The sequence below is a fragment of the Chlorocebus sabaeus genome, chromosome 12, assembly GCF_047675955.1.
Source record: "Chlorocebus sabaeus isolate Y175 chromosome 12, mChlSab1.0.hap1, whole genome shotgun sequence".
Lineage (NCBI taxonomy): Eukaryota > Metazoa > Chordata > Mammalia > Primates > Cercopithecidae > Chlorocebus > Chlorocebus sabaeus.
This window is the reverse complement of record NC_132915.1, coordinates 62424738-62447847: the sequence shown is the minus strand read 5'-3', so window position 1 is coordinate 62447847 and position 23110 is coordinate 62424738. Positions and strand designations below refer to the sequence as shown.

General features: G+C 53.3%; 1 protein-coding gene across 2 annotated transcripts; it reads left to right on the top strand.

Moving 5' to 3' along the window:
• Positions 1-13525: 13525 nt before the first annotated feature.
• Positions 13526-19948, top strand: AQP3 (aquaporin 3 (Gill blood group)). 2 transcript variants are annotated; one of them, XM_007968993.3, is made up of 6 exons: positions 13526-13723; positions 17206-17332; positions 17640-17777; positions 18128-18246; positions 18581-18798; positions 18889-19948. In XM_007968993.3, the coding sequence occupies exons 1-6, from the start codon at positions 13616-13618 to the stop codon at positions 19055-19057; spliced, it is 879 nt and encodes a 292-aa protein (XP_007967184.3). In that variant the 5' UTR covers positions 13526-13615; the 3' UTR covers positions 19058-19948. The 2 variants fall into 2 exon arrangements, with proteins under 2 accessions (XP_007967184.3, XP_072878294.1); XM_073022193.1 differs by lacking the exon at positions 18581-18798 and having other exon boundaries at positions 18889-19927.
• Positions 19949-23110: the final 3162 nt, after the last annotated feature.

The window sequence follows — 23110 nt, the reverse complement described above, 5'->3', positions numbered from 1 at the left end:
CCCAGGTCCGATTTCCTTTTTTCTTTCTTTCTTTTTTCTTTTTTTTTTTTTTTGAGACTGAGTTTCACTCTTGTCCAGGCTGGAGTGCAACGGCATGGTCTTGGCTCACTGTAACCTCCGCCTCCCAGGTTAAGTGATTCTCCTGCCTCAGTCTCCCAAGTAGCTGGGATTATAGGCACCTGCCACCACATCCCGCTAATTTTTTGTATTTTTAGCAAAGATGGGGTTTCACCATGTTGGCCAGGCTGGTCCTGAACTCCTGACCTCAGGTGATCCAGCCACCTCAGGCTCCCAAAGTGTTGGAATTACAGGCGTAAGCCACTGTTCCCGGCCCTAATTTCAATCCCTCACAGTTGCAGCTTCAATCTGTTTTCCTCAGGTTTTCTCTGGAAAACAGGTGAGCAAGCTAGTGTTCAAGGTGACTGCCCTAGGCTCCTTTGCCCAGCCCAGGATGACTCTTGTCTAACCACTGAGGCCCCGGCTCCAGAGTAGGGAGGTGCTCAGGCTTTAGCTGAGGGGCCAGGACAGGGGAGGGTGGAGATGGGCGGTCAGGAGCTGGAACCCCAGGGGAAGGGAAGGAGAAAAACCTAGCAGAAAGCGTTACGTGTGAGCAAGTGTACACAGGATAATGGTTAAGCATCCTCATGGATGTGCCTGCCTTGGTGGGTCTCTGCCTTTAACTTTGCAGGTGGACAGAGACAGAGTGGATCTTAAGTATGGTATGATTTGTCTGTTCTGTGTGTGGTGCATGTGCACCCGTCTGTATGTGCTAGTCTGTGTGTGTCGGTGTTCACCTCCAGCTCTGGTTTGCTGCAAAAGGGGAACTCTGTCCTGTTTTTTAGAGGGCAGGTTAGAAAAAGCTCTCAAGTTGGAGGCAGGGACCCTGGATTTCTTTCCCCTGGCTTTAAATAAAGCTTTGGGGTTTCGCTTTTCCCAGGTTTTTGTTTTTGTTTTGTTTTGTTTTGTTTTAGGAGACTGGGGGTCTCACTATGTTGCCCAGGCTGGTCTCAAACTCCTGGATTCAAGTGATCCTCCCATCTTGGCCTCCCAAAGTGCTGGGATACAGAGTTTCCCCATGTTCTGACTGGCCTAAGCCTCTCTACGTATTTTTATTTTTATTTTTATTTTTATTTTTTTTTTTTTTTTTGAGACGGAGTCTCGCTCTGTCGCCCGGGCTGGAGTGCAGTGGCCGAATCTCAGCTCACTGCAAGCTCCACCTCCCGGGTTCACGCCATTCTCCTGCCTCAGCCTCCCGAGTAGCTGGGACTACAGGCGCCTGCCACCTCGCCCGGCTAGTTTTTGGTATTTTTTAGTAGAGACGGGGTTTCACCATGTTAGCCAGGATGGTCTCGATCTCCTGACCTTGTGATCCACCCGTCTCGGCCTCCCAAAGTGCTGGGATTACAGGCATGAGCCACCGCGCCCGGCCTACGTAGTTCCATTTAGTGAACTCAACAAGGGTCCTGCTTTCTGGCTATGGCATCTGACAATCTCCTCTACCCCAGAATCCTGTTAGCTGAAGAGCCTATTTTCCTCTGCCCAGCTCCATACTTTGGGGGAAAAAAGCAAAACCCCCAAACCTAAGGGGTCCATACAGCACGTTACAGTCACTGAAATCCTCAGGGCTTCTCAGTCCCTGACCTCTTAAGTCAGATTTGGGCGAGCCAGCCCCCCTCTCTGAAGTTTACATGTAACCCCCCAACATCCGGTACTTGCTTTATGAGTCACAGATTAATCCAGGTGAGTGATAAGGGCGAGGGGAAGCCTGGGGCACCTGAGTCACCCCTACCCTTCACAGGAAAGGCCAATGTGCTCATCTACCCCTGAGAGGAAGAAGGAGGCATCTCACACTGCCCCAGGGAACCAAGGAGGACCAAGAAGAAGGGTGTTTCAAACCAGAGGGAGACTTCCTCTTCTACTTCAGAAATGAGTGGGGAGGATAATTTTCTGGTTTATATAAGGCCAAGAGGTGTAGGAACTTGTCTAGGGTCACACAGGAACCTGGGGGGTACAGCTACTGAGAATCTAGGTGTCCTGGCTCCAGGCAAGGCACCTGCTTGAACCTGGCTTTTCTGGGGCCAAGGGTGGAGTGTGGAGGAAGAAAGGACTAGAGAAGCCTGAGCTGCAGACCTCTGCAGTGGGGTAGGGGAGGAGGGAAAAGCCAGGAGCCTCGCCTGTTGTGGGCCACTTGCCAGCCTAACCCCCTCTCCTTCTGCCCAAGGTTTTTTTTGTTGTTTTTTTCTTTTGAGATGTCCAGGCTGGAGTGCAGTGGCCCAATCTTGGCTCACTGCAACCTCCACCTCCCAGGTTCAAGCGATTCCCCTGCCTCAGTCTCCCAAGTAACTGGGATTACAGGCACCCGCCATCATGCCTGGCTAATTTTTTGTAGGTTTGTAGAGACGGGAGGGGTTTTACCATGTTGCCCAGGCCGGTCTCAAACTCCTGACCTCAGGTGATCCACCTACCTCAGCTTCCCAAAGTACTGGGATTACAGGTGTGAGCCACTGTGCCCGGCCTGCCCAAGGCTTTTGAATGCAGTTTTTATCAGCAGCCCAGAGGAGCAGGGTGAAGGATATGGGGAGTGGGGTTGTGCCAGGAGAGAGGGAGTATGAACATTCTGGTCAACCTCAGCTCAAGCCTAAATCTCCTCTGTTCCTCGGCCTGGGAGCTCAAAAGCAGGACCCAGCTCTCCTCTATTCTCCCAGATTGGAAACCTCCACAGGACAGGGCTTGGGTCTCCTAAGCACTGAAGAGGCTAAGGTTGGGCCCTGTCTGAAGGGACAAGGAAGCACTGAGACTGAGTCCCAGTTCCACTTGATGACCAACAGTTTGGGTGAAAAAGATAGTTATGGCCAGGCACGGTGGCTCACACCTGTAATCCCAGCACTTTGGGAGGCCAAGGCGGGCGGGTCACGAGGTCAGGAGTTCGAGACCAGCCTGGACAATATGGTGAAACGCGTCTCTACTAAAAGTATAAAAAGTAGCTGGGTGTGGTGGCACGTGCCTGTAATCCCAGCTACTCAGGAGGCTGAGGCAGGATAATCACTTGAACCTGGGAGGCGGAGGTTGCAGTGAGTCAAGACTGCGCCACTGCACTCCAGCCTGGGTGACAGAGCAAGACTCCATCTCAAAAAAAAAAAAAAAAAAAAGGAAAAAGATAATTACGGCATCCTGGCCTTTCTCCAGTCTCCCTCCACAATGCCCCCACCTCCATCTCCCAACCTATGGAGTCTCTCTGGAGCCTAGTTCTCACTGACCCCCAGTCTCGAGACCAGGAAGTCATTCTTGAAGTCTGACTTTGGAATCTCCTGCTGCAGCCTGTTCCCTCCCCTGGATTCTTCCCCTTATTCCTGTCGCCTGGGGTGGGTTGCTAGTGGCTCCCCTATAATTAGCCACCAGACTGGGCTGGCTAGAGAGTAGAGTGTACTGGGGCTCATGCACAACCGTCACCTAATGCATCGCCAAATGCATAGCCTCCTTCTGCCACCTCCTCCCCACCACCCACCCGCACCCCCTGCCCTTAGACCACAGGCCTTTTAAAGAACCATCGTCCTACTGGTCTCTCAGTCCCCACCTGAGGTTCCTGTCCACCCAGTTCTGCCCCCTTCAACTTCTTCAGCTGCTTGCCAAGTTGCCCTCCTCACTCTGCCTCCTAAACCCTTCTCCCTCCCCATAGCCATTGCTGGCCATCTGGCCTGGCTTCCTCCTCCATGGCCTCCTCCCAGGCCTTCAGCCTCTGTCTCTGTCTTCCAACCCGTCTTCCACTCAGCAGCTGGAGGGGTCCTTCTAAATGGTAGATAGAGACCATGTCACTTCCCTGCTTAAAACCTTCAGGACTGCCATTATTCACTGTTCTTAGTGGTGTCACATTTGTCAATTGTAATCTCGTTCAGAATCCTGATGTAAGGCTGGGCGCGGTGGCTCACACCTGTAATCCCAGAACTCTGGGAGGCCATAGCGGGTGGATCACCTGAGGTCAGGAGTTTGAGACCAGCCTGACCAACATGGTGAAACTCCGTCTCTACTAAAAATACAAAATTGGCCGGTTGTGGTGGTGCGTGCCTGTAATCCCAGCTACTCGGGAGTCTGAGGCAGGAGAATCACCTTGAAAAGGAGAGTCACTTGAAAACCTGGGAGGTGGAGGTTGCAGTGACCTGAGATCACACCATTGTATTCCAGCCTGGGCAATAAGAGCGAAACTCAGTCTCAAAAAAAAAAGAAAAAAAAAAAAGCTCTCATGTAAAATGGTTAAGATGTTTCGGTTGAAGCAGGAGGTGGGGCCAAGGCTCTGCCTTATCTGCTTCCTTCTCCCGACCTCCAACTGCAGCAGTCCCTATAACGGCTTCCTTAGAGCCTCAGGGCTTAACGAATATCTAAGTTCAAATACCTCTTGGCCCTGGGTAAGCTTCTGGCCATCAGTATGGAACCCAAGGCCCTTCCCACACTACCTGGGTCCTTTCCTAGCCTCCTTGCTGCTGATCTTGTCCTGCCTAGGCAGGCAGTCAGCCCTGCTAGAGTCTGGCCCTGCAGTCTCTCACCTGGAAAACCCTCCATAAAATCCCCAGCCAAATGTTTCTTCCTCTAGTAAGCCCTCTGATTGTCCCAGCCCAAAGGATGCTCCATGTGCCCTTCCTGGCTGCAGGGGCCAGGCTAATGCTGGACCCCAGTTTAGGCCACCTAGGAAGCCTGTGAGCTTTGTTTCTTTGTTTCTTTTCTTTTATTATTTTTTCTTTTTCTTTCCTTTCCCTCCCTCCCTCCCTCCCTCCCTCCTTCCCTCCCTCCCTCCCTCCCTCCCTCCCTCCCTCCCTCCCTCCCTCCCTCCCTCCCTCCCTCCCTTCCTTCCTTCCTTCCTTCCTTCCTTCCTTCCTTCCTTCCTTCCTTCCTTCCTTCCTTCCTTCCTTTCTTGTTTTTTGAGATGGAGTTTTGCTGTTGTTGCCCACGCTGGAATGCAGTGGCGGGATCTCAGTTCACCGCAACCTCCACCTCCCGGGTTCAAGTGACTCTCCAGCATCAGCCTCCTGAGTAGCTGGGAACACAGGCGTGTGCCACCACACCCAGCTAATTTTGTATTTTTAGTAGAGACGGGGTTTCTCCATGTTGGTCAGGCTGGTCTTGAACTCCCAACCTCAGGTGATCCTCCCACCTCGGCCTCCCAAAGTGCTGGAATTACAGGTATGAGCCACCACGCCCGGCTGAAATTTCTTTTTTCTTTTACTTTTTTTTTTTTTTTTTTGAGACGGAGTCTTGCTCTGTTGTCTGGGTGGAGTGCAATGGTGCAATCTCGGCTCACTGCAACCTCTGCCTTCCAGGTTCAAGCGATTCTCCTGCCTCAGCTTCCTGAGTAGCTGGGACTACAGGCGTGTGCCACCATGCCCAGCTATTTTTTTTTTTTTTTTTTTAGTAGAGAAGGGGTTTCACCATGTTGGCCAGAATCATCTTGATCTCTTGACCTCGTGATCCGCCCGCCTCGGCCTCCCAAAGTGCTGGGATTGCCTGCATGAGCCACTGTGCCCAGCCACCTGTGAGCTTTCTTTTCCTCCTCCATCTCTGGTCCTGACCCCTCATCCTCTTAAGCAATTCTCTCCTGCTTCCAGAAGCTTTCCTGCCAGTGAGGATGGAGATGGGAAATCAGAGGCTCCAGGCATCCTGAGGTGTGAACCAGAGCCCTCCGGACCCTCTAGGCCTGTCACAGTGATGACTGGTCTGTGTCAGCTCCATATTACTAACTCCCTTCCCCCTGAGGCTGGCATGGGGCAGGCCCAAATGTCCAGCAGTTTATCTCTAAACCTCTCAACAGATGCCCATCTCCTATCTCTGGTTTTTATAAACACGTGATCCAGACCCACAGCCTGGCCCAGACAGGGGCACGCAAGGAGATGCACACATGAGCCCTCATGGACACATGCAGGCACACACACAGCTAAATGTGTGTGGATGTACACGGATATTCACACATGAGGAAATGTGGCTATGATTAAAGGGATGGATTTTGACACAAACCTTTCTTTCTTTATTGACTGTGAAGTACAGTTTCGAAGCCTGAAACATATACAATCTTCTTTGATTCTTACAAAGGCCCCACCGGGAGGTGGGGGCCCCCTTCAACTGAAACCTCCAGGTGACAGATGAAGACACTGAGAGAGACTCTGTGGGGGTGGGGGAAGATGACCTCAGTAAGGTCATCTAGGTGACCTTACTGTTCAGTGGCCAAGGCAAGCCTGGAGCTCAGATTCTGGGTGTGCAAGAGAGTCTTGTCCCCCTCAGCCTAGTCCCTAGGACTCTGCACCCTTCCTCCATCTACACTCCACCTACATCTAAGCCTCCATCCTATCACTCTGCTGTCTCAACATGACCCTCTGCTGTCCTAAGCCCTCAAAGGCTGCTGAGGGCAGGTCAGGGACACCAGGCTGTGAACCCAGAGTCCCCAGGATATGGGTCAAAGGTTGATTTTTCTCAAGGCCCAGCTGGACATCCGGCTGAAGGTGCCCAAGGCTGGAGGATTTTGTGTTCCCGGGCTCTCCCCCAGGCCACGCATCTAAAGATGGGGGCAGCTGTGCTGGGGGAGAAGGAGGAGTCTGGGGACACTCATAATAGGGCGATTCATCTCTGCTGTCCGCTCCTGATTCCACAACCAGCTTCCCACACTTCAAGCCTAGAAGCAGGAACAGTGTTCGACAGTGGCCTAAGAGTTGGGGCACACTCTGGAAAGTGGGGTCGAGCATGGAGGGACTCAATGGGGTTCTGTGCCTGGGCTGCCTGCTCTCCCTGTGCCTCAGACCTGTGGCTCCCTGGTCTTTCTGCCCTCTTTACCTGTCCTCCCCATCCCCATGGGGTTTGAATCCCGGATCAGCACTCAGTAGCTGAGTGACCTCAGCAGGTGACTTGTCAGTTTTGTCATCTGTGAAATGGGGAAAATACAACCATTTCTGGGAGTTGTTTTGCAAAGTGGGAGGAAGTGCTTCCTAAACTAAAACATGTCTGCATATCTGCTTTCCTCTGCCCCTCCCCCACCCCACTCCGATGCTCTGGAAGAGATTAGGGGTTTAGGGGTACTCTAGAGTGAGTAGCTTTCTATGTCTCCAACCCCACCTCTGACTCACTAACAACAAGGAAGGCCTAGGTCTCTTTCTTTGCTGGTTCGGGCTACTCCCATTCAAGCAGAAAGAGTTTGGGGTCAGGATATGAAAGGCGTGGCAGTTCCACCCCTTAAAAGGGCCCCAGCCAGCCCCTCTGGTCCAGCAGGCTGGGACTTGCATCCTTAGCCCTTCCCTTGCCTGGGAACCCACTCCTCCAGCTCTGACCTTAAAGAAGTCATGGCCTCCCACGTGGTGGATGGGGCTGTTCAGGCCCCTTCCCTGGCTCAGCCCTCCCACCCAGGTGAGACACAGGCCTTGCTCAAGATACCCTGGGATTAGGGGGAACCTCCTCGTCTGCCTCCTCCCAGAGCACCCAGGAGGGCTGGCTCCCAGCCTGCACTCAGCCCTGGCTCTCCTTCCCAAAGCACAAGCGGAAGCCACGAGGACCCTGGGCAAACTGTGACTCAGAGGGCTGGAGCCTCACCAAGCTCAATCTCTTCTCTGTGGAGCCATGCTTTCTTCCACCTTCGGCTCTAGGGGGCACCAACCACATTGACTACAATGGGAATGCTGCTTCCGGGGTCGCACAATGGAGCAGTGGGCTTCTGCCCCCCACAGTCAGGCCAGCCTGGTGCTTCTGCACAGGCATCCTCAGATCCTGTCCCCTTTCTGTCCCAGGTGACCCAAGGAGGGCTGACAGGAATAAAGGGCCCATGGAAAGTACTGCATCCTTCCCCTTCCTCCAGTCAGAGTCCTCTCACATCCACTAAGAAGCAAGAAGATCTACCCATGTCTTTTCAGCTCTGACTCTAGCCACTCCAATGTGTATGTGTGTGTATATGTATGAACATGCGTGTACACATGAGGTATGGACATGAATGAGTTTGGTGGGAGTTCACAGAGTCATGGTCCTGAAGGTTGGGCCCTAATGGAGGGGGTGGGGAACAAGGGCATTGAGACCCAGCCCTTGTTCCACTAGCTAAGCCATGTGCCTTGGCATGTAGCTGCATTGACTGGAGGGGGTTGCAAAGATGCTCTATGGTGAGCTGCAGTCCAGGATTGTAGATAGACACATACATGCATGCATACATGGGTGAGTACATGTAGTTGCATATGTGTAAATAAATGCTGCCCAACGTGAATAAGACAGACAAATCCACAATTGTGTGTGTAACTAGCTACCTTCTGGTGTAGCCCACAAGAAAACCTATGTGAGTTGAATGCAGACAGATGTCTGTGCAGGTTGCTTTTTTGTTTGTTTGTTTGTTTGTTTGCTTTTTGAGACGGAGTCTATCTCTGTTGCCCATGCTGGAGTGCAGTGGTGCGATCTCTGCTCACTGCAACCTCTGCCTGCCGGCCTCAAGTGATTCTCCTGCCTCAGCCTCCCAAGTAACTGGGATTACGGGTGCCTGCCACCATACCCGCCTAATTTTTTGCGGGGAGGTGGGGGATAGAATTTCACTCTTGTTGCCCAGGCTGGAGTGCAATGGCATGATCTCGACTCACTGCATGCTCCACCTCCCGGATTCAAGCAATTCTCCTGCCTCAGCTTCCTGAGTAGCTGGGACTACAGGTATGGACCACCAAGCCTGGCTAATTTTTGTATTTTTAGTAGAGATGGGATTTGTCCATGTTGGCCAGGCTGGTCTTGGACTCCTGACCTCAGGTGATCCATCTACATTGGCCTCCCAAAGTGCTGGGATTACAGGAGCAAGCCACTGCACCCAGCCCAGTTTTTGTATTTTTAGTGGAGACAGAGTTTTACCATGTTGGCCAGGCTGGTCTTGAACTCCTGACCTAAAATGATCTGCCTGGCTCGGCCTCCCAAAGTGCTGGGATTACAGGCATAAGCCACCATGCCTGGCTCTGTCGCCCAGGCCAGTGCAGTGGTGCGATCTCGGCTCACTGCAAGCTCCGCCTCCCGGATTCATGCCATTCTCTTGCCTCAGCTACAAGCGCCTGCTACTGTACCTGGCTAATTTTTTCTTTTGTATTTTTAGTAGAGATGGGATTTCACCTTGTTAGCCAGGATGGTCTTGATCTCCTGACCTCGTGATCCTCCTGCCTCAGCCTCCCAAAGGGCTGGGATTATAGGCGTGAGCCACTGCGCCTGGGCTCCAGATTGCTTTTATAAGGGAAGAGAAAAACAAATAAAAAATAGAAGTGTGTGTAGTGTCTGCTGGTGGAAGAGCTGCCCCTGTTTTTCTCCCCTGCTTTGGTTCCCAGGCTAGATTTGGATGCCAGCAGGCCCAGGATGGGCTAGGATGAGGATGGGGTGTTGTGGGCTGGGGTTCCCCATTTTCTTTCAGTGTTGAGAAGTACCTTGCCAGTTTCTGCCCTGTGCTGCCTTTGCAGCTTCACTTGAGGCAGGGATGGGCTGGATGCATATTATAGGGTGGGAGGAAAAGGGGGCAGCATGGCAGCGGTGCTCTACCACTCCCATAGCCTATGATCTGGGCCCTGGCACCAGGAGTCTATGGTTCTGTCTTGAGTCACAGGCTGGCAGTGGGGCCAGCGGGCAGGTACTCAGTGATGGCTCCCTGATTCACCATGGGGCCTCCCAGCCTATAGAGGCCTGGAGGGTGGGGTGCATCTTTCTGGGTCAAGGGTCATTAGAGTCCTCATGTGGGGGTTCTATATATGTGTGAGCCCATGGCGAGGCTCTCATGTGAATGGGATCCCTGAACATGGGAGCAGAGCTCAGTGTCTATAGGCAAGTGTGTGACTGCGAACCACGGGGTGTGTGTGTGTGTGTGTGTTTGTGTGTGTGTATGCACAAGTGCCTGCATGTATGTGAATCTACTTTATGTGTATTGCTAAACCCATATCTTTGGGCATGAACCACCTCTGGGACTGGGAGCCCTTATTTCTTTTGTTTTCTTTTCTTTTTTAACATGCCTATCTAGGCTGAGCATGGTGGCTCATGCCTATAATCCCAGCACTTTGGGAGGCCAAGACGGGTGGATCACCTGAGGTCAGGAGTTCGAGACCAGCCTGGTCAACATGGTGAAACCCTGACTCTACTAAAAAAAAAAAAAAAAAAAGCCGGGCGCGGTGGCTCACGCCTGTAATCCCAGCACTTTGGGAGGCCGAGGCGGGTGGATCACAAGGTCAGGAGATCGAGACCACCCTGGCTAACACGGTGAGACCCCGTCTCTACTAAAAATACAAAAAATTAGCCAGGCGTGGTGGCGGGCTCTTATAGTCCCAGTTACTCGGGAGGCTGAGGCAGGAGAACGGCGTGAACCCAGGAGGCGGAGCCTGCAGTGAGCTGAGATCGGGCCACTGCACTCCAGCCTGGGTGACAGAGCGAGACTCCGTCTCAAAAAAAATAATAATAAAATAAAAATGGCCAGGCATGGTGGTGCATGCCTGTAATCCCAGCTACTCGGGAAGCTGAAGCAGGAGAATCGCTCGAACCCAGGTGGAGCGAACTCGGCTCACTGCAACCTCTGCCTCCTGGGTTCAAGTGATCCTCCTATCTCAGCCTCCTGAGTAGCTGGGATTACAGGCATGTGGCAGAGGTGGTTCATGCCCAAAGAGATGGATTTAGCAATACTCATAATCCTACAATCCTAGCACTCTGGGAGGCCAAGGTGGGCAAATTGCTTGAGCTCAGGAGTTCCAGATCAGCCTGGCCAACATGGCGAATCCCCTTCTCTACAAAAAATACAAAAATTACAGGCATGGTGATGCATGCCTGTAGTTCCAGCTATTTGAGAAGCTGAGGTAGGAGGATTGCTTGATCCCATGAGGTAGAGGCTGGAGTGAGTCATCATCCATGTTTTTAAGAGCTTGTTTAACTTCTTCTGCTACCTCTCCTGACAACCTGTCCACTTGAAGGGTCCATGCCTGTCTGTCCTAAAATGTCAATGGTCCTGTCGCCTAACACAGTTTGACTGTAGGTTCCAATGGCCCCTGGGGCTTTCTTGGTGCTGATCACCTTTCTGATCAAGGACGACAGGGCTAACCCTTCTCTCTTTTGGCCCCCCTAGGAGAAGAACCTCTGCACTAGCCCTGCTCACTTCTCATTGGACCGTGGGAGCCCTTATTTCTTTTCTTCTTTTTTTTTTTTTGAGACGGAGTTTGGCTCTTGTTGCCCAGGCTGGAGTGCAATGGCATGATCTTAGGTCATTGCAACCTCCACCTTCTGGGTTTAAGTGATTCTCCTGCCTCAGCCTCCCAAGCAGCTGAGATTACAGGCACCCGCCATAACGCCGGGCTAATTTTTGGTATTTTTAGTAGAGACGGGGTTTCACCATATTCGTCAGTCTGGTCTTGAACTCCTGACCTCAGGTGATCCGCCCACCTCGGCCTCCCAAAGTGCTGGTTTTATAGGTGTGAGCCACCACGCCCAGTCGGGGGCCCTTATTTCTCATATTCATCCCTCAAGGGACAAGTCCTCAGGGTAATTAGCCCACCTGGATTAAGTCTCTCTGGAAAATGATTTCTTTGATCTCCTCTGGCAATGCTGCCATAGAAGCTTGGCATAAGTGCATGTTGTTTGCTCCCAGGCCACCAGATGTTTCCTTGTTATTAAAAGCAGCATAGAGGGTAAGGTTGCACTTTGGGAGGCTGAGGTGACAGGATCACTTAAAGCCAGGAGTTTGAGACTAACCTGAGCAACATAGCAAGACCTTGTTTTTACAACAGATTTTTAAAAATTAGCTAAGTGTCATGGTGGCACATGGTTTCTATAGTCCCATCCATTCTGGAGGCTGAGGTGGAAGGATCGCTTGAGTCCAGGAGTTCGAGGCTACAGTGAGCTGTGATTGCACCACAGCCTGGGTGATGGAGCAAGACCCTACTCTTTTTTTTTTTTTTTTTTGAGACGGAGTCTCGCTCTGTCACCCAGGCTGGAGTGCGGTGGCCAGATCTCGGCTCACTGCAAGCTCCGCCTCCTGGGTTTACGCCATTCTCCTGCCTCAGCCTCCCGAGTAGCTGGGACTACAGGCACCTGCCACCTCGCCCGGCTAGTTTTTTTGTATTTTTTAGTAGAGATGGGGTTTCACCGTGTTAGCCAGGATGGTCTCGATCTCCTGTCCTCGTGATCCGCCCATCTCGGCCTCCCAAAGTGCTGGGATTACAGGCGATGAGCCACCGCACCCGGCCAAGACCCTACTCTTTAAAGAGAGAGAGAGAGAGAGAGCAAGGTTGTCCCATGATCCCCATCAGATGAGGCTGACTCCCCCACAATTAAGTTTGCTTAAAGAGACAGACTTGCTGCCCGCAGTGGCTCATGCCTGTAATCCCAGCACTTTGTAAGGCTGAGGCGGGTGGATAACTTGTGGTCAGGAGTTCGAAACCAGCCTGGTCAACATGGTGAAACCCTGTCTCCATTAAAAAAACAAAAATTAGCTGGGCATGGTGGCATGCGCCTGTAATCCCAGTTACTCGGGAGGTTGAGGCAGGAGAATAATTTGAACCTGGGAGGTGGAGGTTGCAGTGAGCCAAGATCACACCATTGCACTCCACCAAGGCAACGGAGAGTCTCCGTCTAAAAAAAAAAAAAAAGAGAGACAAGAGAGAGACAGACTCTTCCTTGGCTGGGGTAAGTCAGATGGGAGAGGAGAGGGTTAAAAACAGCTGGGACTCAGCCTGCTGGCAAACATGTGGCATGTGGCATGTCGGGGCAACTGCAGCTCAGCCTCTGGAGCCATGTGAGCAATGCACGCAGGTACACGTGTGACAAGCTCAGGTCACCTAGCCATGTTCAACAGGCATGTGCACAGCCACGAGGAATGCCCAGCCATACAATTAGGCACACAGGACATCCACCATGTGTAGACACAGCTGTGGACATAGCTGGCCAGGACATGCGACACACGACGTGCTCACAGCACAAGGAGAAGGGCCCATGAACTCAGCACGTGTGTCTGTGTGCCCACCTGGGTCTGGACTGCTGCCCTCCTGACACAAGCTGTCCCCTTGAAGGGTCCGTGTCTATCTGTCCTGACAGAAGAGACAGTGTTTCTTCTCACTTGGGGCTCGCAGCCTCCTCCCTCCTGCCCTGAATTAAGGACCTGTTGGGTCCAGTCATCCTGGAGAGATGAGGCCAGTTTCTTTCTGACAGGTCGCCTTCCGCCTCCAAGGAAGTGGGGTGATCACAGGGCCCAGGTGGTCTCTATGACAGCTGCATCCTCCCCAGCCATGGCCTGAACCCTGCCTATACTCCCACCATTGGCTCTCAGATCTGCCTAAGCCTCTCAGCCCCCATGACGCCCCCTCCCCTAAGTGCCCTTTGAAGGCCACCCCTCCCTCAAAGCTCCTCACACTCCATGCCCGCCTCCCCATGCCACCTTCCTCTCCAGCTCCGCCCACCCGGCGTCCGCACCAGCCTCCCAGCCGAGGTGGGGCGGGGGCGAGGGGGCGCCCACTCCTCCGCGCTCCGGGACTGCAGGGCGGGGCTGCAGGGCGGGCGTGGCCGGTGTCTCCCGCGCTCCTATAAAGGGAGCCACCAGCGCTGGAGGCCGCTGCTCGCTGCGCCCGCCGCCTCCCGCCACGCCTGCCCGCCGGACAGCGCCGCCGCCTGCCCCGCCATGGGTCGACAGAAGGAGCTGGTGTCCCGCTGCGGGGAGATGCTCCACATCCGCTACCGGCTGCTCCGCCAGGCGCTGGCCGAATGCCTGGGGACCCTTATCCTCGTGGTGAGTGGAGGGAGCCGGGAAAACCTTTCTCTCTCCAGCCCTTGCACTCCCCAAACGCTCACTTCCCCGAAGGGGCTGTGTTTTCCAAGGTGGCCTGGACGCACTTCCCCAGCTCTGACCCCCACGCTTAACCCCGGCGGATCAAGCTGACTTCCAAAGTCCTCTCCCCCACGGTTCTAACCCCATCTCTGACAGCTCCGACTGTCCAGAATGACAGCTGTTACTCCCCAGTGACAGTGCCGATCGTTTACCCCTCACAAGTGACTCAGCCCGCGGGCTGAGGGAAGCAGTCTGGGACCGCCAGCCACTTCCCCTGCCTCCCACAGCCCTCCAGTTTCCCGGAATCCCAGCTCCCAGAGGCAGGGGAAGGAGCGGAGGCAAATGAGCCATTATTAGGTTGTTTGGGTCGTGGATGTCTGGCCTCTAATGAATAATTAAGCCTCAAAAAGTCCAAAAGTTGCAGTGAGTGAGGACAGTTTGCACGAGTGGGGGCAGAGGGCGCAGGCCACATGGGCTGCAAACAGCGAAGTGGGAAGGGAGGCAGATTCTGACGGTAGGAAGGTGGGAGGAAGCTAGGCCCAAACACAGAGGACGTGTGTCTAAAGTTGCTCCCCTGGTGCCGAGCGACTCCCAGGCCCTATCTGTTATCCAGACAGATGCTGTCAGCGTCTCTGCAGAAGAGGACAAGCATTCTGGTTATTCCCTGGTCTCTTGGTTACTCCGTGGGTTCTCTGAGTTAGATATTTCCCTGTCTGGGTTACTCCTCAGTCCTAGTTACTCCTTGGTTACACCAGTTTCACCCTGGTTTTGTTCTGGGTAACTCTGTTTGCACTTCTTAGGTCTGGCAGACCCACCAGTTATGGTCCTATTTCCTGTCCCAGTTTCTGTCTGATTTTCAGCCCCTCATATGGTTACACCTGTTTTCCTCTGGGTTCAGTTGCTACATTGCAGTGGGTGGGTTACTCCGTTCCTGCCCCAGCCCTAGGTAGTACAGACCAGCTGGCCCACTGTGGACTAGGAAGCTTAACTAAGGGGTAGGGATCCCCAAATGGTAGAGGAGCAGGATCTATGGGCAGAGGAGGGCTGAGACCCACTTCTGGCTTCCAAGAATAGGTAGTGGAGAAGCCACAGGGGGCATTTTATCCACAGCCTCCCATAAGATTAGTAATCCTATCAGCCAGCCCTGGCCCCCCTCTTGTGTGCCAAGAAGGCAATAGGAGGTGGCTTTTATCACCCTCCTGCCTCGGAGCCCCTACTCCTATCTGAGTCCTGAGTCCAGCCACCTGTTTTAGAGCAGCCAGGCCAGGGGAGGACGATGTCTTCTATTTTCCTAGAGGGGCCTCCTCATTCCCTCCCAAGTCTCAGTTCACTCTCTCACAAAGGAGCCGTTAGTCCTCCCACTGAGCCCCAGGATCATCAGGCTTATCCCAGACCACAAAAGAAGGGTGTTAAATTTGTGGGGGAAGGCTTGCAGGCTCAGATGGATGTGAGGTATTGGGTATCAGTGAGAAGGAGAACTTCAAGGACTGCATGAACTGGAGGGGCAGGCCTGGGGGTCCCTGTGTAGTGGATGAATGCCTGCCTGCATACCTGTGTGTTGGGAGCCTAGGCCTGCAATGGCAGAATCAGGGTTGGCTTTGGGGTGAGGAAAGCCCCTGTCTCTGAGATACCTGGTGCTAGGGCAGGGGGCGGTGCTGGCTGAGAACTCAGGGCAGGGGGTGGGGGAGGAAGAGGAAGATTAGCCCCAAGGTGGTGGAACTGGCTCTGACAGCTCCTCCCTCCAAGGCCTCCTGGGATGGAGCCAGGTCTGAGCCTTTGGCAGGCAAGGAGCTGCGGCCAGGGCCTCCCAAGCATGGGCAGGACGCCTCAGACCGTCACGTGCCTGTCTCCCACTACCCCTCTTCACACATACACCTGCAATCTCTGATCTTTGCTCTCACCTGCCTGCCCACCTTTGCCCCATGTCATTGCCGCTGGCTTCTCCATTATCTCTTGGTCTTTCTGGGATGATAATCAAAATGCTTAACCATCCAGAACAACAGGCACTGACCCATCAGAATAAACAGGGCCCGTAGCACAGGTCCTGGAAACTGCCTGCTCTGTGAGCATAAAACATTTAGTTATGGGCAGGTGGGAGAGGAGACCAGGGGAAGGCATTTGAGCAGCTTTGAGGGACACTCAGGGGGCTCGGGGCAACAATTCTTTACAGCTGCTGTGGAAGTATTTTCAGGCTTGAACAAGGGGAATAGACATAGTACGTTCTTTTTTAAATAGAGACAGGATCTCACTATGTTGCCCAGGCTGGTCTCAAACCCCTGGGTTCAAGATCCTCCTATCTCAGCCTCCAAAGTGCTGGGATTACAGGTGTGAGCCACCACAGCTGGCTCCAGTACGTTCTATATTTGTAGAACACCAGGGCTCTTAGTCTTTTTTAGTTCCCCCATTTTTGGCAGAAAGTTTAGAACTGATCTCCCCATTTCTACTGCCCTGGGTCCCAGGCTGGGGATAGTAAGAGGAGCCACTCAGATTCCTGTCTGTAGGACCTCCAAATCTGAGTGGGGAATCCGGACCCCTGAGAGCAGAGAGGTCATGGGTGGAGAGAGGAGGCGCTGGGACAGGGACAGGTAAAGGAAGGGGGACATGGTGAGGGCTGAGGCTCTGACATCCTGGACTCAAGTGGATTCAATCTCACTTCTGGTCTCCTCCCTATTTATTTGTGTCCCCCATTGCCAACACTACCACCACCACATGAGCTTTTCTTTTCTTTTTAAATTTTTTTTTTTTTTTTGAGATGGAGTCCCACTCTGTCGCCCAGGCTGGAGTGCAGTGGCACAATCTTGGCTCACTGCAACATCTGCCTCCCATGTTCCGTGATTCTCCTGCCTCAGCCTCCTGATAGCTGGGATTACAGGCGTCCACCACCACGCCTAGCTAATTTTTGTATTTTCAGTAGAGATGGGGTTTCGCTATGTTGGCCAGGCTGGTCTGAAACTCCTGACCTCAGGTGATCCTCGAACTATCAAAGTGCTGGGATTATAGGTGTGAGTCACTGCACCTGGCCCACATGAAATTTTCTTTGGGGCAGCTGGGGGATGAGTGAGAGGCTTCCCACCTTTACGGTCCAGGCCTGAAGGGCTGCGGAGAAACTTGTGCTAAGGTGAAAGCTGTTCCCCTAAACCTACTGCTGAAATTCAAGGAAAATCAGTGAAGATGGTTCAGTCATCTTCTAGGATCCCAGTCACAGACCCTGCTTCCAGCGCTTTCCATAGGGCCTCTTATATTAGGGTTGGGATAGTGGGGGTGGGAAGGCATGTGTCCTTTCTCTGGAGGGTGCAATTGCAGCAGAAGGGGTTCGGGTTGGGTTCCAGGAAGGGCCTCTAGTCCTCCCAGTGGTGGCGGGTGGGCAGGTTGCTGGCTTCACCCCTTCCTTCTGGAGTGAGAGTTGCTGGTCCTCACCCTCCCTGCCTTGTTCTTCCTGACAGATGTTTGGCTGTGGCTCCGTGGCCCAGGTTGTGCTCAGCCGGGGCACCCATGGCGGTTTCCTCACCATCAACCTGGCCTTTGGCTTTGCTGTCACTCTGGGCATCCTCATCGCTGGCCAGGTCTCTGGTAAGGCCTTAACCCTGCCCCCAGCCCTTGACCCTCAATAGCATTCCCACTAGGTGTCCTGGCATTCCTATGGGCAGGTCATGGCTGTGACCTCCGCTTTGGCCCCCTGGGAAAGGAGGGTGGAGAAGACACTTGACACTTAGAACCTTTGACTCTCACCTTGGAATCAGAGATTATCAACTGGCCTGCTACATAGACCAACCACCATCCTGTGCAAGAAACCCCTCTCTGCACCTCTTCTCGGGGGACCCTAGCCTCCTGACTGTGGCAGGCTGCAGCTAATAGGTCCCATGTCCCCTCTGCCCAGGGGCCCACCTGAACCCTGCCGTGACCTTTGCCATGTGCTTCCTGGCTCGTGAACCCTGGATCAAGCTGCCCGTCTATACCCTGGCACAGACGCTAGGAGCCTTCTTGGGTGCTGGAATCGTTTTTGGGTTGTATTATGGTAAGCATTCCCCACCCTGTCCTCCTCCACTACCCCCCTCCCTCTGTTCAGGACCAGCTGGCACCAAGCCTTTTGATGACAGACAGCTAGGGCCTGCCCAGGCCCCGGGCTCATGACTCACTCATTCACACACAGGGCCAAGGTGGGGGGCACGAGGGGAAAGAAACAAGTTGGGCAATAACAGAGTCTCAGGCCCTCCACCCCACTCCATGTCATCCCCTCTGCCTGGTGCAATACAGCAGTATTGCTACTTACCCATAACCAGTGGGAGGGTGGGGAGGGCACACCTGATAGGGAAAGCTGGGCTCAGGCCTCTCCCCCAGCTCACTGTGGGTCTAATCTGTCACCAGATGCAATCTGGGGCTTTGCTGACAACCAGCTTTTTGTTTCGGGCCCCAATGGCACAGCTGGCATCTTTGCTACCTACCCCTCTGGACACCTGGATATGATCAATGGCTTCTTTGACCAGGTATGGTCTGGGGACATGTGAGGGGAACGCAGGGAGGGGACCAAGTTGCCTTAGTAGCTCATGGGCTGGCTCAGGGACAGGACTCCTTGACTGTAGCAGGATTTCTCAAATCTGTGGGGTAACCTGCATCAGAACATGGTGGCAGGTACTTATAAAACATGCGGCTCTCCAGTGGGTTCTTGTGCACACAGACGTTCTAGCACCATTGCTTTCAGGAGGAAAGCATGGGCAGGCACTGACAGGAGTCTAGGAGCTAGAGGGAAGGTAGGGGACGGAAGGAGGGATCAGAGAAAGGGAGGGAGCTGCTGCTCACCCTGTTCTCCCCACTCCCCAGTTCATAGGCACAGCCTCCCTCATCGTGTGTGTGCTGGCCATTGTTGACCCCTACAACAACCCTGTCCCCCGAGGCCTGGAGGCCTTCACTGTGGGCCTGGTGGTCCTGGTCATCGGCACCTCCATGGGCTTCAACTCTGGCTATGCTGTTAACCCTGCCCGGGACTTTGGACCCCGCCTTTTTACAGCCCTAGCGGGCTGGGGCTCTAAAGTCTTCACGTGAGTATAGTCCCCACCCAGCTCACCCCAGCCTGCCTCTCCTCTGCCCTGCCCCCCACGTCCCTGACCATGAGTGTCTGTTCCCCCCAGGACTGGCCGGCATTGGTGGTGGGTGCCCATCGTGTCCCCACTCCTGGGCTCCATTGCGGGTGTCTTCGTGTACCAGCTGATGATCGGCTGCCACCTGGAGCAGCCTCCACCCTCCACCGAGCAAGAGAATGTGAAGCTGGCCCATGTGAAGCACAAGGAGCAGATCTGAGTGGGCAGTGGCCATCTCCCCACTTCATGGCGCTGGCCTTGAGCATCCACTGACTGTTCAAGGGCCACTCCCAAGAAGCCCCCTTCAGGATCTACCCTTCCAGGCTAAGGAGCTCCTTATCCACCCTCACCCCACGAGACAGCCCCTTCAGGAGTTCACTGGACCTTGCCCAAATAGCACCTTAGGCCACTGCCCCTAAGCTGGGGTGGAACTGGAATTTGGGTGAATACATCCTTTTGTTTCCCAAGGGAAGAGAATGGGCAGCAGGTATGTGTGTGTGTGCGTGTGTGTGCTTGTGTGTGCTTGTGTGTGTATGTGTGTGTGTGTGTGTGGTTTCCCAGATATTCAGGGCAAGGGACCAGTCAGAAGGGATTCTGGCTGTTGGGGGAGCCCAGAGATGGGGGAAGGCAGCCTGTCCATCTGTGCATGAGGAGAGGAAAGTGCCAGGGTGTGTGTGTTTCAGGGGCTCCACATGGAGGAGCTGCAGATAGATGTGTTTCTGTGTGTGTGTGTGTGTCTGCCTTCTTTTCTAAGTGGGGACTTCTACAGGCTTTTGGGAGGTAGGATGGATGTGGGAAGGGCTGGGAGGAGGCAGCCACAGCTCAGGTTTGGAGCTCTGGATGTACATACATAAGTAGGAACAGTGGGACGTGTTTCTGTCATAACGCAGGCATGAAGGGTGGGGTGAAGTCCAGGTCATAAGTTTCATGTTTGCTTTTGTTTTGTTTTGTTTTGAATGTATGTAGCAGATGTTACAGTCTTAGGGATCGGGGTTGGGAGACCCCACTCTAGAAAGGGTCGTCGCTCCTTTAATCCTCCACTCAACAATGTACTCTTTTATCTTTTATATTAAAAAAAATAAATAAAATGTGTGCCTAAAACCTCCAGTTGTGCAAATCTTTCTGCTTGTTCTGCTGCTTTTCTGGGGCAGTTAAGGAGCTTCAGCATGCCCACAGTGAGCCAGGGTGCCCGGTTGAGTGTCTGATGTGGTCAGGTTGCCCTGGGGGTCATACAGAGAGGTTAGAGAGCCTCTTCGCCAAGCCTCTCAGTTTGAACTCAGTGGTCCCAAACTTTCCCCCAAGCTTCCATCCTCATGGGTACCCCAGCATAATGAATGGAATCTTCTTCCCAATCCCTGTACCCACACATCACCCCGGAAAAGTCTTAAGCCCCATGCAGGGAAGATCTTGCTGCAGAGCTGCCCAAAAGGGAGAACTGCTGCCCAGGAGGTGGCAAGTTCCCTGTTGCTGGAGAAGACCCATCAGACTGGAACCTGTATTGTCCTCCACAACCTGCAGCTGTTCAGGCTCCATAACCTCCACCCAGACCTTGGCCACAGCCCCCTTGGCAGCATCCCTGCCTCCAGGCCTGGCCCAGTCAGTCCACAAAGCAACCAGAGGGATCTCTTCAAAACCCCTGCTGAAAGGGCCAGTCTGGAGACCACCCACCACTCTCCATCTGGCGTTCAGGACCTCCAGGACCCAGCTCTCGACCCTATTCCTCTCACACGGCTCCATCTGCCTCAGCCTACTTTGTGTTTCTATGTTTTTGTGTCTTCAGACTTTGTTCCAAAGTCCCAACTCACATCTTTGCTCATTAATGATCTGCTTTAACACCTCTTCCTCTGGGAAGCCATCCCTGCTCTGCCTCACTCTTCCAGCATCTTCTAGTCAGCTGTCTTAGGTGCCGAGACCTGTAGCTGGTTCATGCTCATTTCCCTTTCTGCTTCATTTCTTCAGTCATTTCATTTCTACAGAGGTACCTCTGTGCCCAGTAAGGCAGGGGGTGGGACAATTGACTCTGGCACTCTGACTTGCCCAGAAAAGCAATGGGCTCAGCACACCTGAGAACAGGAAGCTTTTCTCATTTGCTTCTTCCTTCCCACACCCTCCTCAAGTTTCATCAAGGGAAACGTCATGAAATACAAGGGAAGGTATCCCCTACCCAATCCCTAATCTGAGCAAACCCCGTGGGAGCCAGAGGATCCCTGGGTGTGGCAGGAGAATTGTGGTTTTTAGAAGCTAAGCCAGCTTTTGCTCTCCAGCCTTCACAGATGAGACCATGGCCCAGAGAGGGTGGGTGGCAAACACAGGGTCACACAGCCAAGAATCTGCCTGGGGAGGTGAGAGCAGGAGAAGGCAACTCCATTTGAGGTTTCTATCCCTTCTTTGTCCCCAGCTCCCAAGAGGCGTGTCCAGAATGTGGGAGGGACCTGAGCCAGAGGGAGTGTCCCCTTCCCAGGCCCTGGGGGGAGGAAGGGCAAACCTTGGGAGGGGAATACAGCTGCAGAGGGTCATTCCAGCCACACCAGTCCCACCTGGGCTGCCCTCACCTTGCTGTCCTTCCCAGCATGCCCCACGTCCTTCTGTCACCTGTTGCTCTCAAATCCTGCTGCTGACCCTGACCAGTCAGCCCAGAGGGTGGTGGCAGCACTTTTGGTGCAGTAATTAATGGGTAGGCAAACCTGGGTTCCTGGCCCAGCTAGGATTCTCTCTCTAGTTGGGTGACCTTGGGGTAGTCATGTTCTTTTCCTGAACCTCCCTTATCTGTGAATTGGGAGATACTGAGAGGAGGAAATAATGGAAGATGATTCATGGAAAAGACCTAACACAGTGACCAGCAGATGGTAAATCCTCAATAAATGTCACCTCCTGATTTTTCCTGCAGAACCAGAGACGGGGGTGGGAAGGCAGTGGAGGGAGGATGCTAAAGGCTGTTTTTTTTAAAGGTCATTGAATTCAATATCCTCTTCCTCCTCAGATTCCTTCCATGGATTCTGAATTTCCTGAGAAAGGGGAGGGAGGAAGTACGAGAGCGACGGCGTGCTGTGTCCTGACTTCAGAAGGCTCTTGGGAGAGATGGAGGGGAGACAAGAGGGGCTCACACACAGGATGCAGGGCAAAGAAGCACGCGACCACAGCCAAGGAAACGTGTTGCCTGGAGGGTCAGGCCATGCGAGAGCATGGACCAGGAGCAGTGGGTCCAGGACCAGGAGCAGTGGGTCAGGGCAGGGGCTGATAGGGACATGAGCCATGCAGCAGCTGTGTGACCCCTCCAGGGGTAGGAGGGAAGCTCCCCACCTCCTCACCCCACCTCCAGGTGTACCTTCCACCAGCAGTTCTGGCTGTCAGAAAGTTCTAGCAAGACAACTCTTCATCTCCTTTAGGAAGGTGTCTTCTCCTGGCTGGGCACGGTGGCTCACGCCTGTAATCCCAGCACTTTGGGAGGCCGAGGCGGGCGGATCACGAGGTCAGGAGATCAAGACCATCCTGGCTAACATGGTGAAATCCCGTCTCTACTAAAAATAAAAAAATTAGCCGGGCGTGGCAGCAGGCGCCTGTAGTTCCAGCTACTGGGGAGGCTGAGGTAGGAGAATGGCGTGAACCCAGGAGGTGGAGCTTGCAGTGAGCTGAGATCGCACCACTGCACTCTAGCCTGGGCGACAGAGCAAGACTCTGTCTCGGGAAAAAAAAAAAAAAAAAAAAGGAAGAAAAAAGGAAGGTATTTTCTCCCATTCCATGTAATCCATTTTCTGGGGAGGACATAGAGGGTGAATCACATCCCCCACCTCACCTCTGTCCCTTCTTCCTGTGCTGAGCCATCTCCATGGCCCACTTTGGAGAAGCTCATGTTTCCTTAAAATTTGGATCTGCTTGGGTTAAAATCAGTCTCTGTGAAACTTGAGCTTGGTTCCTGTTTCTTAGTGTGCCTGCCTCGGTGTGTGTGTGCACACAGGGAAGTGTGCACTTCTCAGTGTTTCTGGTTGTGCCTTTCTTTCAATGTATCTAGTTATGTCTCTGTGGGTCCAAACCTCTGGCAGACCATGCCTCTGTCTCTTTTCAAGTCTTTCTCACTGCCTGACTCTTTGTATCTGGGTCTTTCTTTTTTTATTATTATTATTTTTATTTTTTGAGATGGGGTTTTGCTTTTGTCATCCAGGCTGGAGTGCAATGGTATGATCTTGGCTCACTGCAACCTCTGCCTCCTGGATTGAAGCAATTCTCCTGCCTCAGCCTCCCAAGTAGTTGGGATTACAGGTGCGCGCCACCACGC

What these genes read in the sequence shown, in the direction of transcription:
- AQP3 (XM_007968993.3), top strand. Translation starts at nt 13,616, where the DNA reads ATGGGTCGACAGAAGGAGCTGGTGTCCCGCTGCGGGGAGATGCTCCAC. An exon ending in CGTTTTTGGGTTGTATTATG is followed by an intron (nt 17,778 to 18,127) that starts GTAAGCATTCCC and finishes ATCTGTCACCAG; the next exon opens with ATGCAATCTGGGGCTTTGCT. An exon ending in TCAATGGCTTCTTTGACCAG is followed by an intron (nt 18,247 to 18,580) that starts GTATGGTCTGGG and finishes CCCACTCCCCAG; the next exon opens with TTCATAGGCACAGCCTCCCT.